This window comes from Staurois parvus, unplaced genomic scaffold (assembly GCF_062004578.1).
Source record: "Staurois parvus isolate SC_StPar_1 unplaced genomic scaffold, SC_StPar_1.0 ptg000287l, whole genome shotgun sequence".
NCBI lineage: Eukaryota > Metazoa > Chordata > Amphibia > Anura > Ranidae > Staurois > Staurois parvus.
The window spans coordinates 8,133,826-8,151,120 of NW_028318083.1; the positions used below are offsets into that span (position 1 = coordinate 8,133,826).

The 17,295-nt window shown below is 46.9% G+C and overlaps 1 protein-coding gene across 1 annotated transcript in view; it reads left to right on the forward strand.

Annotated features, from left to right (window-relative positions):
- LOC149458357 (enoyl-CoA delta isomerase 2-like) overlaps positions 1-17,295 on the forward strand; it is a 70,784-nt gene that overhangs the window by 48,779 nt on the left and 4,710 nt on the right. The window contains exons 6-8 of the mRNA XM_089682208.1: positions 4,542-4,662; positions 8,965-9,054; positions 11,135-11,278. Of these exons, the coding sequence (XP_089538334.1) occupies positions 4,542-4,662; positions 8,965-9,054; positions 11,135-11,278 (355 nt within the window). The remainder of the gene's footprint in view (positions 1-4,541; positions 4,663-8,964; positions 9,055-11,134; positions 11,279-17,295) is intronic.

The following is a 17,295-nucleotide window of genomic DNA, read 5'->3' on the forward strand; positions in this document are numbered from 1 at the left end:
GTGCCCTGATGATCTGTGTAGCCCCAGCAGTGCCACCTGTCAGTGTCCATCAGTGCCAGCTGTCAGTGCTCATCCATGCCACCTGCCAGTGCCCATCAGTGCCACATCAATGCCACATTTCAGTGCCTACCAGTGCACATCAATGCCACATCAGTGCCCATCTGAGCTGCCAATCAGTGCCACCTATCATTGCCAGTCAGTGCTGCCTTTCAGTGTGCATCAGTGCCACCTATCAGTGCTGCCCATCAGTGCTAGTCAGTGCCGCATATCAGTGCCACCTATCAGTGCCATATATCAGTGTTAATGTACAGTTTTATGTGCAAATTCCTGCATGTTCTCCCTTGATGTATGTGCAGCACAAAACATCTATCCACTAACTTAGATTTACGTCAGGATCAGAGGGGAAAACAGACTCTTGGCAGACAGTTCAGTAAATTTAAAACCTGCTTTATTTGTCAGCAAACAGAAAAATGATCTGTGTTGCATTAGGACAGTCTATTCATTTGTTGTTCAATGTATGACAACAAACCAAAAATTGTACATGCAACATTTTGGCACCACAGCACACCTCAACCCCATCGAAAAGTGCTGCAATGCTAGTGTACTGGGAAGGTACATTGAGGTCCCATTCATAATGAATGGTACTTCATTGCACTAATGCACATGCCGCATCAAGATGGTGTGAAAAGGCCCTGAAAGGATAAGCTCACCCGTTTTTAGGGTGTAACATGTTCCCATAGCTGCCCCCCCCCCACACTGACAGATAGTATGGGGAGAAGGCTCCCCGTACTATCTGTCAAATTTAAAAACAGAGTGGCTGTGCAGGGCTCCCAGACGGCCGCATCATTCATTCACAGACCTCCATGAAAAAATGAACTGCAAGTTCCAGCAGCCTAGTTTTCAATGAACTACCATGGCACTGTGGAGCACCGTGGTAGTTCATTGAAGCTTCCTGTCGGTATATCTGCTTGACTGTACATCCTGTATGGCAAGCAGATATTCTGACAGGTCTGCAGGAGACTTGCATGGTACCAGCGATCAAAAAAATCAAAAATAATAAATGCAAATTTTTTTACCTGCAAAAATATGTGCATTTATTATTTTTGTCTAAAAAGCTGAACTTATCCTTTAAGCCCATCTTACAGGACATAGGTCTAGTAGTAAAGTCTAAGCTGATTTATGAAACGCAACTATCTAATCCAGTATGTATTATTTTTTTTCAAAATGTATTTTAAACACCGCTAGTTTAATAACCTGAATTCGATCTTTACATTATCTTACTGTAATCCCCTTCACAAAAGGACAAGTCTGAGAGAGGGAAGGCGGCACACAGACACAGTCATTACATTGCTGCTTTGCAGAGTGCTTTCACTACAACAAAGTGTGCATGCTTATAGGTCAAATGAATGACCCCATCAGTGTGCTGCTGCTCCTTTTGTGTCCCGTTAGCAAGCTGAGGGTGGGTCTTTGACTAAATCTGCCCATACTCAGTTCGAAATTCACTGGTTCAGCAGGGACTGGCTAAATTTCGATCCATGTATGGCCACTGTGGTTGAACAGAAGTTCTTCTACTGATAGACGTTTATTCAACCTCTCTATTGGAAAATTTCCTCTCGTTCAGCTCTGATCTGTGTTTGACAGCAAAGTCTCCCTGCTATCAGAATACGAAGACACAGTGGGAGGATTCCCCCATTGTATTTGAATGAAAAAAACTGACCCAATTCTTCCATCTACACATTCAAACTGCTGGTTGAGCAAAAAAAAAACTGATTCATTTATGGCCAGCTTAAGCTTTTTACCTAACTCCACTGGAGGTCTTGGACCTAGCTGTGCTGTCTGTCTGGCATGTGTGCCTGGAACTTAAGATTGGCTGAACAGAATTACAAATACTTTGGTAGGTAAGACAGTTCACACACTGTTCTTCTGAAATGGCAAATTTCATTGAAAGGTACTGTATGTTGAATGGTGGAAAAAAGTTGGAAGTGGTAACGTGTATCTAAAAAATGTTCACAATGTAAATTACAGATGATAAAGCCTCAGTGTAATTTATTTGTTGCATTTCTTTGTGTGAAAAGCACATACTGCATATCACCATGCATCCAATCCAGCTTGGCAAACACTGATAATGATCACAAAGCCTATGTTTGGTCAAACGTGTGTTTTTTTTGTTTTTTTTTAAATCAGCACAAAGGACAGTGCTTACTATCAATGTGAAGTGTCCCTTGTGCAGATGACTGCTGCTTTATCTAAAACCTTCCATATTCTGATCCCCCCCGCAGCAGTAATTTTCTGGTGTTGCATGGGGTTAATGGAGCCAATGGACCTGTGGCAGTCACTCTTTAGGAGTGCCATCTATGCCTGCCCTTTCTACCCCCTTCTCCATTCATGAACTATAGCTGTAAGTAAAGAAAAGATACCTTTGAATGGAGAAGGGGACCAGTGAATGTCTGTGGGCTCAAATCATGTTGGAATACCGTGTTCATGTATTTTGTGCAATAACTACATCAGTATTTAGTAAATATATATTCTTCAGCCAATAGGTTGCAGTGTTTGAGTTTGTAGTTGCATCTATGATAAACTCTATGGCAGGGGTACTGAATTAAAACTCATGGAGGTCTGACCAGTAACATTTTCTCAACCCCCCCTTCAAATAATCACCCCCGCCCCACACTACTGTCCTCTGCTCCTTCACATCTCTCCCCCACAGTACTGTCCTCTGCCCCTTCACATAACCCCCAGCAGAACTGTGCCCTCTTCACATCCCCACACCACATTGCCCCCCCTCTACATCTCCCTTCCCATAGCATAGCCCCCCCCCACATCTCTCCCAACAGCACTGCCCCACCCGGTCACATCACAAATCCCACCCCCCCTCAATAGTAGTGTTCTCTGCCCTTTTCACATCAAAGCCCCCAACACACACACACACAGCACTGCCACACATCCCTACCCCACAGTACTGTCCTCTGCCACTTCACATCCCCCCACCACAACACTACCCTCTTTCACATCTCCCTCTCCACAGCAATGCCCCCTCCTCGCATCACAAATCCTCCCCAAGTGTTCTCTGCCCTCCTAACATCAACCCCCTCCCCCCCACAGCAGTGCCACCTTCCCCCCTTTACATCACCCCTTCACAGAACTGCCCCTTTTACATCCCCCTCCACCCTTTGTACCACCAGCACCACCACCCCCACATGCACACAGCATTGAATAGAGCACAGGAGCTGTGGGGGTTAAATTTTTGTATTACCCAGCAGGTGATTGGCTCCTAGGTCTGCCCTACCTCCAATCAACCGCTGGTTAACTTAAAAAGTTAACCCCAGTAGCTCCCGCGCTCTATTCAATGCTGTGCTGTTATTCCACACTCTCTCCAGAAATGTGCATTCTCCTGCTGTCCACTCTGCTAAATGGCGTGCCCGGATCCGGATAAAACAGTGGCTAGGTCCGCAATTTAGTAATGCCTGCTCTATGGGGTAGATTTACTAAAACTGGAGCTCTTAGAATTTATAGCAGCTGTGCATGGTAGCCAATCAGATTCTAACTTCAGCTTATTCAATTAAGCTTTGACAGTAAAACCTGGAAGCTGATTGGCTTCTATGCAGAGCTGTGTCAAATTTTGCACGCTCCAATTTTAGTAAATCAACCCCTATGTCTCTGCTCTGGGAAAAAAGTTTCCTGTTTGCAGTGAAGCAGAAACACGTGGACTGTGCACGTGTGCATATGTGTCTGTTCTGTAGGGCTATATGCAGAATTTCTAACAATTCACTAAAGGATATCACATGTGATATTTGGGTTATGTATCCAAATATCACATGTATTATGGAAAATCCTAATTCACTGTGATATTTATTACAAAAATAAGAAACAGTAAATGCTGCATAAACCTGTCTAACAAATGTATTTCTGTACTTTTTTTGTGAATTGATTTTAAATAAGTTATGATCTAGCCATGCACTATTTAACTAAATATATTTGATAACTAGCTGGTTGTTAAGAAGCCAGCACCCACCAGCATCCTTAACAACCAGTAAATAGTTGGTTGTTAAGGAGCCAGTACCTGCTGCATCCTTAACAACCAGTGACTCCTTTGCTGTCAGAGGGGAATCCCTAGTGGCAGCAGTATGTAAACGAGAGCCAATCATAATTTTTTTCTTTGTTTTAAGTGTGCCTCCCCCCCCCCCCCATCTTTTGAATGGCCAAGCTGCGATGACGTCACTCCTGCGCATTCTTATGGGAGTGGTTTACGGCACAGAGCTCTGAAGGGACAGCATACCCATGAGTGCACCTTCAGAGCGCATGTGCCAGTAACGTCACCTGCTGCATCCAGTGTGCATATTTCCTAAACACCGAAAATTTAGGAGATATTCACTGTACCTACAGGTAAGTCTTATTGTAGGCTTACCTGTAGGTACAACTTCAAAAGTGGAGTTTGCTACTGCTTTAATTTTGTGCATGCTGTTGCCAATAAACCTCTTTGCAGCAGCTAGCGGAGCCCAGCACACAATACTACTCATATACTCTTTTTACTTTTTATTCAGGAATTTTGTGTGTAAATTCATCGACTTTCCAAAGCCACTTGTAGCCATGGTGAATGGACCTGCTATTGGTATTGGTACAACAATCCTTGGCTTATGTGACCTTGTGTATGCATCTGATCAGGTAAATAACTTACGTTATGCACTTATTTTTAAAATTTACATTTAATAATTGTTTTGTCTGATGTTAGAGCCAGTTTAATTGTGCTTATAGAAGTGTATACAGTAAATCAAGAGTTTCTTTCCAGGGAAAGGTGCACCCTCTCCTGGGACCTCTCCTGGTCATCCCATTTGCCCCTCTATATAATACTGACTATTCTCTTTTGGAAGGTTAATATTATTATGGTTATTATTATACAGGATTTATATAGTGCCAACAGTTTGCTCAGCACTTTATAATGGGAGACAATACAGTTCAGTACAAGAGGGTTAGGAGGGCCCTGCTCCTTGGCGCTTACAATCTAAGAGATGCCAAGGTGCCCCTTTTTCTCCTATTTTCCTGAAGGCTTACAGGGAGATGGTTTCTTTGTTGAAGTCTATGGTAACAAATTGAACCAGAAACGACCTCTCCTGCACTCTGAGACCCAGATAAAGGGTGGATGAATGGAACCTGAACTTGAAAAATTCGACCACCAATGCATATAGGGTTGTGTAGCTCCAAACAAGGCTGGGGAAGCCCAACCAGTACTACAAAGTAAAACAAAACAGAGCACCAACCTTGCGCATTACCTCAGTAAACCAAATTTTATTGACGCATTTCAAAGGGCATCCCTTCTTCATCAGAGTAGCTCTAATGAAGAAGGGACGTCCTTCGAAACGCGTCAGCCATACTCAGAGTGTCTACCCCTATGATGGGACTCGCGCAAGCTACATAATTCTCAAGTTCCTTTGAGGACTTACATGCTTGATTTACTTCGCTGTTTGTGAGTATCATTCTGTATTCAATAACATTTGGTTTACTGAGGTAATGCGCAAGATTGGTGCACTTTCTGTTTTGTTTCACTTTGCAGTCTATGGTAACAAGCCATACATATACATGAATGCATACAAGAGCTGCAGCACCAGTTCTCTGCTATTATCTAAGTTGGGGTCAGTGATATTGTATATAGGAATGATTCTTAAACAAACGAAGGCTGTGTTGCACACTTCTACTTATTGATAACTTTATTGAGCTGGCAGGATGGTCTCTCCCCACTAGTCTCCACCCACCAACTTGAGTATTGGTCCGGGAATGACCAGCTTGCCATAGCAGTAAAGTTATTCAGTGGGCAGAAGTGTGGAACACAGCCTTCATTTGTAATGTCTGGAAGTGTAGCAGTTATCTGGGATTCCTTGAGGATCCAGCACCCTCGAAGGCTGGAGTTCAGAATTGCAATGGAGGCCTTGGGCTATGTATTTTGCATTATTTGCAATGCAAATATATTAATTAATATTGCAGCAACTGCAAGATTAATTGTAGCATATAAAGAATGTATCAAAACAATGGCGGAGATTTACTAAAACTGGTGCACACAGAATCTCATGCAACTGTGCATAGTAACCAATCCGCTTCTAACTTCAGATTGTTCAGTTTAGTTTTGACACTAAAACCTTGAAGATGATTGGTTGCTATGCACAACTGCACCAGATTCTGTGTGCACCAGTTTTAGTAAATCTCCCCCTATGTTGTACATAGTTCTACACTTGAGTTACAGTATGAAAGTAAGTTTATATGCAAATAATGCTTAACAAATTTCTTCTTTAACCTGCTAATCGAACCACAGCTTCACTTTATTGAACTTGTAATATCCTATTTAAGTACAGTATGCTGCTAATGAGATCTGTTGAAGTTCTGGTAACAGCTACTCTCCTCGTTCGTATTAAAATTCTTATCCTTCAATAGTTCTTATCAATTCTTATGCTCAAAAAGATATGTTTTTCAAGTTCAACCAATATCTATAATGTCCTCCATATAAACTTCCAATTAATGGAAATGGGGGGGGGGGTTCATGGAGAGGAAGAAGCTCAGGTATTCAATAAGCGATACTGGAGCAGAGTTGAATGTAGGAATATGACAACTAGCCGAACTTTGATTTAGTTGCTTCAAGGACAACCATACACTTGCAACAACTTTCCATTAAGTGATCAACCTGGTAATCTACTTACCTTCCTCCGTGCTCATGTGCTCTTCACTTTGCAATCCTGCTCAAGACCACACAGCCTTTCCTAAGAAAAGCATCCCAGCCAGTCCTCTTCCTGCTGCGCATGCGCACTGTGGCCCCATTCATTCCTATGAAGAAGTTGTACTAATGTCAGCCTCCAGCCATCCAGAAGAGTAAAGCTTGTTCCTAGGAAAAGATAGGGGCACTGAATTCATATGCAGTAGAAGAGGTCACAACCTGGAACATTTTCTTTGCATAGGCTGAACTGAGGCTAGTGCTGAGCAGAACCTCACTGTGAATATTAAGAGCTGGGAGCAAAAATAGTATTTTACCAGGCAGGCTGCACTAAGGTGAAAGGTTTACTTGAAGGTACTTTAACAGCAGCACAGTGGCTTAATGGTTATCACTTCCACCTGGCAGTACTAGGGTTGTTGGATTGAATCCCAACCACAGCACCACCTGCCTGGAGTTTGCATGTTCTCCCTGTACCTGCATGGGTTTCCTCTGGGTACTCTGGTTTCCTCTCACACCCCAAAGACATGCTGGTAGGTTAATTGGATCCTGTCTAAATTGGCTCTAGTATGTGTATGTATGAATGTGAGTTAGGGACCTTAGATTGTACACCCCTTGAGGGTTAGGGACTGATGTGAATGTACAATATATATTTAAAGCGCTGCGTAAATTGACGGCACTATATAAGTACCTGTAATAAATAATCAAATGATCAGACAGATAGTAAGGCTAACCATATACACATAGATTTCTCCATCCAAACTAAACAGTATGGAAGGACGGATCTCCCTTGTTTGTTACTGTATTTAGCAAACATGACACCCGACATCCATCTGATAATATGCAGTCACTATTCGACTGATAATTTTCCACTTGACTCCTAAAACATTTCACTCAAAAGTTTTGTTGAGTTTTCACCAACAGGGCCACCAATGGTGTAATTTGCAGTTTACTAAACAGGTGAAAAGTTAGAGTAATAATGCTAAACTGGTTCAGAATGGCAAGGGTCATGCATATACTGCATAATAATGCAAAACAGATTATGAAAACTGCAAAAAAATTGATTCTTTACAGCAGCATCTCATCATGGTTTCTATAGGACTCTAACAATTGAGAGTCTAGCTAAAAATCCAGAAAATAATACAGAGCATGGCTACTTGCTACTATCCCCAGTGTCCTTTTCAGTGAAGTCCAGGGTAGTGGTAATACAGGTGAACAGCTGAATGGACCCATGACCCAAGCACCACCCCACTGGAAAGGCAGTGCCCTTGTAGCAATTGGAAAGGGTTTCCAGAGAAACTGTATGCTATCGGGCTTTGGCCCATCTGCCCACATGTGGGTTCTGACACTGGAGGGCCTCGCACCTGGCTGCATATCACTTGCTCAGCTACATCTGTCTCATCAGGTGTAGCCTTTCTGAAGTGTTGAAGGAGGAATGCACAGAAACATCTCTTTCCTGGGTATTTCCAGGAATCTAGGGAGATGTAGAAAAATTAGCTAATGTTCCTGCATCTGAGCATAGCGAGTTAGTCTAGGTTCACCCCTATGCGTTTTCCACAGCATTTTGCAGAAACGCACAGCAGCCCATATAACATGATTTCCTAGGGGACGGGTTCACATCTCCGCATTTTCACTCGGTGTGTTTTTTGGAAAAGGTCAGGGACTTTTTTTAAATGCAAAATGTTGCGTTTTTGGTTATACAGACTTCAATGGAGATGCTGCAGAAAAGCATGCAGTGCGTTTTTTATGTGTTTTTAATCTACCTAGCAACAAGAGAACGAACAATTTCAAAAACGCACTGCAGAAATGGACCACATGCAAACTGCGCAGGTGTGAGGCTAGCCTCAATGAGAACTTTGCTACAAAACATTTAGGTCAAAGTTGGAAATTAAACTGTAAAATGTGCACACTCAACCAAGCCTACCCATCAAAACATTCTTCCATTCATCCAGGCAGAGTAGCTGTACTGCCTCAGACAACCGCATTGCTGAAAACCTTGTTCTTGCCAAGCGGTAATCTGGGAACACTAGTTACTTGTTTTAGAGCTAATGCAGACCAGTCATACTTAATTCTGCCTATGGCATAGAGAGAGCAAGTTGCACAATACAATGTCATGTGGCTTTCAAATGGATTTGCCAGTTAAACGTACGGAAAAAAAAACATTATGTGGAATTAACTCTGTATGGAAATTAGGGAAAATATTATTCCTACGCTGTTTTTAAAGCTAAATATTTGACCTGTAAGAATATTTCTGATCACTGTTCTATTTACAGGCTACATTTAACACACCTTTCAGCAAACTCGGCCAACATCCAGAAGCATGCTCTTCTTATACCTTCCCAAGAATAATGGGCTTGTCAAAGGTAAATTATTTGTAATATATATAATTAAATACAGTGTGTGGCCCAGGACCCTTTGATAATGTGCATCGCACGAAACCCGTGAGGGGGGCTACAGTATCCGGACGTCTGACCACCGCTGGTGGCCATCCTGAGTAGTATCTGGTCAGCGCAATCAGGGTCATGTGTAATAAAGTGTAATGTAGTACAATCTACATTTTGAAGAGTAATATAAATGTTTTAGAAAGGAAGGAAGAAAGAAAGAGGAGTGTGGAGGAATTTGGGACAGCCCTGTGGAATTACACGTGTTGTAACTAATCTAATGGTATGAGGGCCAGGGATGCGCACCTTAATTCTGCGCTTAACACAGTTTTTGTTTTAGTGGTTCAGAGAAGGAATGAAAGATCCAGGCCTAACTCTGCTTCCACATTTGAAGCAATTTGGGAATCATGGGATACTTCCAACTCTGACTTGTCTACTCAGTTGTCTGAAACTGATCGCTAAACCACTGTTGTGTAATGACATTATATGTATTTGAATGCCTCTCATCGATGAGCCTATTTCATTCTCTGTTTTTCTTTTCTTTTTGATGCTCTATGTAACTCTGTTTGTTATACTTGTTTGAAAATCAATAAAAAGTTAATAAAAAAAAAAAAGATACAGGCCGTCCATAGAGCAAGAAACTTTTCTGAGGTTTCCCGTTCTTGGGTGAGGAGTTCCTCCACAGTCATAATGTCATTCATCACGTGTAACCAATTGAGGAGGGAAGGGTGTACAAGAGGTCTTTCACACAGCAACTATTAATTCCCTGCCTGTCGATTAAAAAAAATAAATAAAAATGAGACAAGACTTTTGACTCCGCAGGGAATACGGTAGGATGGATAGGAAAGCTATTTCAGAGGAAGGAGAAAATGACTCACCATAGATGTTGTTGTACATGTCAAACACCTTTTCCATTTTTATACAGTTTCATTACCTTGTTATGCAGGTATTTTGACAGTTCTTTTCAGCTCCCCATGGTTCAGTATCTACCCGCTCAGTGCTCCCACGTGAGAGCTAACAAACTCATTGACTATTTACACACACAAAAGCCGCAGATGTGAAAAATTACCCTTTAATTACCTGTGTGTGTTACCTCGTGTGTCTGTAGCAAGGCCAAACATTCCAGGGTATGTAAACTTTTGATTTGGGATATGGCTTTATATGATCACTATCCTTAAAGAAAAGACAGTTTTTTGGCATGATGATCTCCTTTTGTCTGCAATCTGGTGATTCTTGAAGAACACACCTGCTGGTGGTACTAAAAGGCCTACTTTCCACCTCTTTCCTATTCAAAGTTGTATTGGAAGTCTGAATGTAATTGGTGATAAAGGAAACAGCTAAATCAATTTTATAAGGCAAATAATTCAGGCAGTATACTCCTACTGCCCTCCTAGTAACCCTCTGAAATCCTATTCAGTTAGCGCTGATAATTTCAGAGAACTCAGATATAGGTAATTTGAATGAATTTTCTGACTTTAGCACAGTTGCTGTTTTTACTGAATAGCACTTAGTCGCTCACTTGCTTTAACTTGTTGCCTAAATTTGTTGTTTTTTTTTAATGGATATTTCTTTTAAACTGGCAAACTGCTGTATCCATTTTGTTGTGCATGGCTATGTCTTATTGATCTTCTAATGGTTTTGCTATGATTTGTTTGCGTTTCCTCCTAATGGCCTTGCTTTGAATATCATATTATACTATTGTTATGACTATAACCTTCCAGCACTGCCACACAAAAGAAACTTGTGTCTGTAGTCTACCATTTCTTTGTGGCATATTTTATCATCATAGCGTAGAAGAACGTGTATTTAAAATCAAGGAGTGAACCTCAGAGCATTTTGGCATGATGAAAGCCCTTTTGAATTCATCAAGCTGGAGTGGACACTCTTTTGCACATAGAAAGAATGATGGACTAATTAATGTTCCTTTTTTTGTTTATAGAAGATTTGCAAGAGTGAAAAACTGTCTCCTTTTGCAAAGCAATTGTAGTTCCCAGACAATTATTTCTAATTTTTAATTACAACATAATTTGACTATACACACTTTTCATGTATTTTCTTGTAGGCTATTGAAGTATTACTTTTCAACAAGACACTAACGGCTCGTGAAGCTTGTAACCTTGGACTGGTCACTGAAGTTTTTCCTGACAGTACCTTTCAGCAGGAAGTTTGGTCAAGGCTGAAATCTTATGCCACCTTTCCTAAAAATGTAAGTTTTTGCTTTAAAGTGGTTGTAAACCTCCTAAATTAAAATGACAAAAGCGTATCCCTCTATAGTGTGTACTAACCTCACTCCAAAGCACCTAGTGTGATTTCTGTCTCCTATCTTTTCCGTCTGCTATCTGCATTAGTCACTTCTGACAGGTTATCCTGACCACAGAATCTTGGAAGATAGCACCCACCCCCCCCCAATCAGCCAAAGAAGGGTCCCTCCACTCAGGTCTCAGATTACACTCAGCTCAGGTGCAGTGTGTGCTTTCAGATCCCAACCCCCTGATTGCTGGAGCTGAGAAAAAATTCCTTTAATTTGTGTGTTTTAGAAGGCTGTAGAGAAGAAAACGCTTCAGATAAACAGGTACAACTTATGTGGGAGGATTTGTTTGTTCTCTGTGTATCACCCAAGGGTGGTCAATTCAGTGGTTTTATGTAAGGGTTTACAACCATTTTTAAAGCTGTTATAGTAAATAGTGATAGGTCCCTTCCACACTATATGCTACAGTAATGCATGTGCATTAATACAGGCCATTGCCATAAGGTAAGATGTACTGTTTTAAGGCACCCCAATAATTTTAAGTGGGTTGGCACCACACCTCAAGGTATGGTGTGCTTTATCACAGCACACCACAAGCCACACATGGCTTTCATCTGTGCAAAGTGGTGCACTGTGCTGTGTGTACTCATTCATCTAGGGGTAAGGAATGATATTGGTGGGGCCCTCTTTTTCCAGTACAACATTTTATTAAAACAAATTAAACAGTGTGGGGTCCCTGCAAACATTTATAAAAGACCCTTATCCAAGCATGCAGCCTGCAAAGGGGAGCAGCATGCATGAGCCCACTCTACCAATGTTGAGGACAGTGGCCTGGTATGGTTCTGTAGAGTACCTTGGCGAGGAGGGGCAGCAAACCCCCACAGAGCACCTTGACCCATTTTTAAGGGGCAACAGCCGCCTCCCCGCATCTTCTCTGCCCCCCAAAAGGAACATGGGTGGTGGTGGAGGAGTGGGACTTATCCAAATCTGGAAACTCCCACAGTGAGCATTCTCTTAGCACTAAGACCCACCTTTCCTTCCACCAAATATGTGTTCAGTTATCTGAAATAGGTTAAAGGGGTATATCTGTACTGCTTCACATTTTCCAATGCAGCTTTAGTCCTCATGCACACTGGACATTTTTACAGCTGCTGTTTTTGGCTTTTGATGTTTTTTCTACAGTTAATAAACCCTCCAGCATGTTATCCTATGTGTCCATGTACACATAGTGTCAGGAATGGACTAGCCAGCAATGGTGGGACTCACCTGCCTTTTGATCTGCAGTACCAGGGCTGGCCAGCGGGTGCTCCCAGCAATCAGAGACTCAACTTTGCAGCCAGCTAACACCTGGAACTGATTATGCTGGGGTATTTAAGGGATGGCCAGACTTGCAGACTCTGCCTTGGTGTTGTGTTTCTCTTGGGCCCTGTATCCTGTTCCTGCTCTCTGTTCCTGTCTGATTCTCTGCTGACCCTGCTCTGATCCCTGGCTTGTCTGACCATCCCTCTGCCTGACCCTCTGTACTACGCTGCCTGCTACCTGTTCTGATCCCTGGCTTGTGACCCTGACCATCCCTCTGCCTGACCCTCTGTACTACGCTGCTAGCTACCTGCTGAACCTGGCCTGTGACCCCGACCAATCTCCGCTTGCTCCCCCTGTACCTACCTGCCCAATTGATATTGACCCGGCCTGCCTGACGACGCTTGCTTGTATGTACTGTTATCTGTGGGTGGTTGGTTTGGTTTGTTTGCACTGTATTATGTTTAGTATTGCACTGCGTTTATGTTTGTATTGTTAGTGTTAATAAATTATATTGTTTACAACATATCTGAAGTCTGCGTTTCCCTGCGTCAGTCACACACCTCTGGTCACACCTGGGAGCCCTGACATTACACCAAGGCCAATCCTGACCAGAAGTGGCTGCACAGGGAAGCCATCTTAGCTTGTTGCTGGGAAGGATGGATCTGGATGAGGTTGTGTATTTATCTCTGCTAGTGTTTGATGACAGGGAGTATGCTTATCAAACTCTGAAGGAGTATCCCAGGGATCAACTACTAGAATGTATACGGCTCGCTCATGTTCTAGTAGATCAGGGCACAGAGTTCTCTGAGGTGCAGCCATTGATTGAGGTTTGTGCTGAGTTGGTTTCATCTGGTTCCCCCGAATGCAGGGATGAATTTTTGCCACCATTTAGTGCAGACCAGGTAGAGTCCCTAGTGTGGTTATTAGAGGATGATGTGGGTTACTTTCTGGAGCGTTATTCCACATGTTCACCACAGGTACTAAGAGTTTGTATAAACGCAGTGCAGTCATTGACCAGACAGGCTTTGTGTAAGCTCAGCTTTGTTCAACCCATACTGCAGACATGGACAGACTTGTTGCACCCAGCCTCAGTCAGCTTACAAAAACCCAGTCCTGCTTCTAACTCTACTCCTGTATTCCCACCAGCTCCTCCAGTTACAGCCCAGTATACTTGGCTATCTACCGCATGTCAGTACCCTGTTCCCACTCGCTGCACCTATCCTGCCTTTAACCCTGTAAAAAAGCCCTCTGTAGCAACTGCTCCCTCTCCTGTTCCATCCTCCAGCTCTTCTCTGTCTCCAGCTGCTCCATTCGTTTGCAGACCTGCGTTTACTTGCAGTGCTCCAGTAGTTAAAACCAGAAAAAAGCGAAAATTCTTTCCAACCAATACCATCCTGCCAGTATCCAAACCGGTGAACCTGCCTTCCGTGGTTCAGCCTGAAGCCTCTACTCAGCCTGAAGCCTCTACTCAGCCTGAAGCCTCTCTTCAGCCGGATGCCTCTCTTCAGCCGGATGCCTCTCTTCAGCCGGATGCCTCTCTTCAGCCGGATGCCTCTCCTCAGCCGGATGCCTCTACTCAGCCGGATGCCTCTACTCAGCCGGATGCCTCTACTCAGCCTGATGCCGCTACTCAGCCTGATGCCGCTACTCAGCCTGATGCCGCTACTCAGCCTGATGCCTCTACTCAGCCGGAAGCCTCTACTCAGCCGGAAGCCTCTACTCAGCCGGATGCCTCTACTCAGCCGGATGCTTCTACCCAGCATGATGAGCTGATTCAGCCCGACGATCCTATTAGGCCAGTTGACTCGATGCCCGCTGTTGATCCAGATGATTTGGTACCTGATCCAGTGCCCGCTGTCGTGCCAATTGACTCAGAGCCCGCTGTCATACCTGGTGACCCGGTGCCCACTGCCTTGCCAGATGACGCGGTGCCCGCTGGCAAGCCAAATGACCTGATGCCTGGTGACCCAGTGCCCGCTGTCATACCTGGTGACCCGATGCCCGCTGTCGAGCCAGACAATCCGATACCTGATGACCCGGTGCCCACTGTCGTGCCTGTTGACTCGGAGCCCACTGTCTTGCCAGACGACTCGGTGCCCGCTGTTCCGCCAGTCGACTCGGTGGCCGCAGTCTTGCCAGACGACTCGGTGCCCGCAGTCTTGCCAGACGACTCGGTGCCCGCAGTCTTGCCAGACGACTCGGTGCCCGCAGTCTTGCCAGACGACTCGATGCCCGCTGTTCCGCCAGTTGACTCGGTGCCCGCTGTTCCGCCAGTTGACTCGGTGCCCGCAGTCTTGCCAGACGACTCGGTGCCCGCAGTCTTGCCAGTTGACTCGATGCCCGCTGTTCCGCCAGACGACTCGGTGCCCGCAGTCTTGCCAGACGACTCGGTGCCCGCAGTCCCGCCAGTTGACTCGATGCCCGCTGTTCCGCCAGTTGACTCGATGCCCGCTGTTCCGCCAGTTGACTCGGTGCCCGCTGTTCCGCCAGTTGACTCGGTGCCCGCAGTCTTGCCAGACGACTCGGTGCCCGCAGTCTTGCCAGACGACTCGGTGCCCGCAGTCTTGCCAGACGACTCGGTGCCCGCAGTCTTGCCAGTCGACTCGGTGCCCGCAGTCTTGCCAGACGACTCGGTGCCCGCAGTCTTGCCAGACAACTCGGTGCCCGCAGTCTTGCCAGACGACTCGATGCCCGCTGTTCCGCCAGTTGACTCGGTGCCCGCAGTCTTGCCAGATGACTCGGTGCCCGCAGTCTTGCCAGACGACTCGGTGCCCGCAGTCTTGCCAGACGACTCGGTACCCGCAGTCTTGCTAGACGACTCGGTGCCCGCAGTCTTGCCAGTCGACTCGGTGCCCGCAGTCTTGCCAGACGACTCGGTGCCCGCAGTTCCGCCAGTTGACTCGATGCCCGCTGTTCCGCCAGTTGACTCGGTGCCCGCAGTCTTGCCAGACGACTCGGTGCCCACTGTCGTGCCTGGTGACTCGGTGCCCGCCGCTTCGTCTGGGGGCCCGAGACCTGTTGCTCCGCCCGGGGGCCCAAGACCTGTCGCTCCACCTGGGGGTCCGGCGCCCGCCGCTCCGCCTGAGGGCCCGAGACCTGTCGCTCCATCTGGGGGTCCGGCGCCCGCCGCTCCGCCTGTGGGCCCGAGACCTGTTGCTCCGCCTGGGGGCCCGAGACCTGTCGCTCCACCTGGGGGTCCGGCGCCCGCCGCTCCGCCTGAGGGCCCGAGACCTGTCGCTCCATCTGGGGGTCCGGCGCCCGCCGCTCCGCCTGAGGGCCCGAGACCTGTTGCTCCGCCTGGGGGCCCGAGACCTGTCGCTCCACCTGGGGGTCCGGCACCCGCCGCTCCGCCTGAGGGCCCGAGACCTGTCGCTCCACTTGGGGGTCCGGCGCCCGCCGCTCCGCCTGGGGGCCCGAGACCTGTCGCTCCATCTGGGGGTCCGGCGCCCGCCCCGCCCGGGGACCTGATGCCGGTCGCCCCGCCCGGGGGCCCGATGACTGTCGCCCCGCCCGGGGGCCCGGTGCCTGTCGCCCCGCCCGGGGGCCCGGTGCCTGTCGCCCCGCCCGGGGGCCCGGTGCCTGCCGCCCCGCCCGGGGGCCCGGTGCCTGCCGCCCCGCCCGGGGGCCCGGTGCCTGCTGCTCCGCCTGGTAATCCGATGTGCCTCTGCCCGGAGTCCTGCCCGATGTGCCTCTGCCCGGAGTCCAGCCCGATGTGCCTCTGCCCGGAGTCCAGCCCGATGTGCCTCTGCCCGGAGTCCAGCCCGATGTGCCTCTGCCCGGAGTCCAGCCCGATGTGCCTCTGCCCGGAGTCCAGCCCGATGTGCCTCTGCCCGGAGTCCAGCCCGATGTGCCTCTGCCCGGAGTCCAGCCCGATGTGCCTCTGCCCGGAGTCCTGCCCGATGTGCCTCTGCCCGGAGTCCTGCCCGATGTGCCTCTGCCCGGAGTCCTGCCCGATGTGCCTCTGCCCGGAGTCCTGCCCGATGTGCCCCTGCCCGGTGTGCCAGTCTTTGATATCCCGCCAGTTACCAGACCCGGGCGGTGGAACATTTTGCCCAGCTAGGACTGTTTGGAGCGTCCTGAGGCCGCTCCTTGAGGGGGGGGTACTGTCAGGAATGGACTAGCCAGCAATGGTGGGACTCACCTGCCTTTTGATCTGCAGTACCAGGGCTGGCCAGCGGGTGCTCCCAGCAATCAGAGACTCAACTTTGCAGCCAGCTAACACCTGGAACTGATTATGCTGGGGTATTTAAGGGATGGCCAGACTTGCAGACTCTGCCTTGGTGTTGTGTTTCTCTTGGGCCCTGTATCCTGTTCCTGCTCTCTGTTCCTGTCTGATTCTCTGCTGACCCTGCTCTGATCCCTGGCTTGTCTGACCATCCCTCTGCCTGACCCTCTGTACTACGCTGCCTGCTACCTGTTCTGATCCCTGGCTTGTGACCCTGACCATCCCTCTGCCTGACCCTCTGTACTACGCTGCTAGCTACCTGCTGAACCTGGCCTGTGACCCCGACCAATCTCCGCTTGCTCCCCCTGTACCTACCTGCCCAATTGATATTGACCCGGCCTGCCTGACGACGCTTGCTTGTATGTACTGTTATCTGTGGGTGGTTGGTTTGGTTTGTTTGCACTGTATTATGTTTAGTATTGCACTGCGTTTATGTTTGTATTGTTAG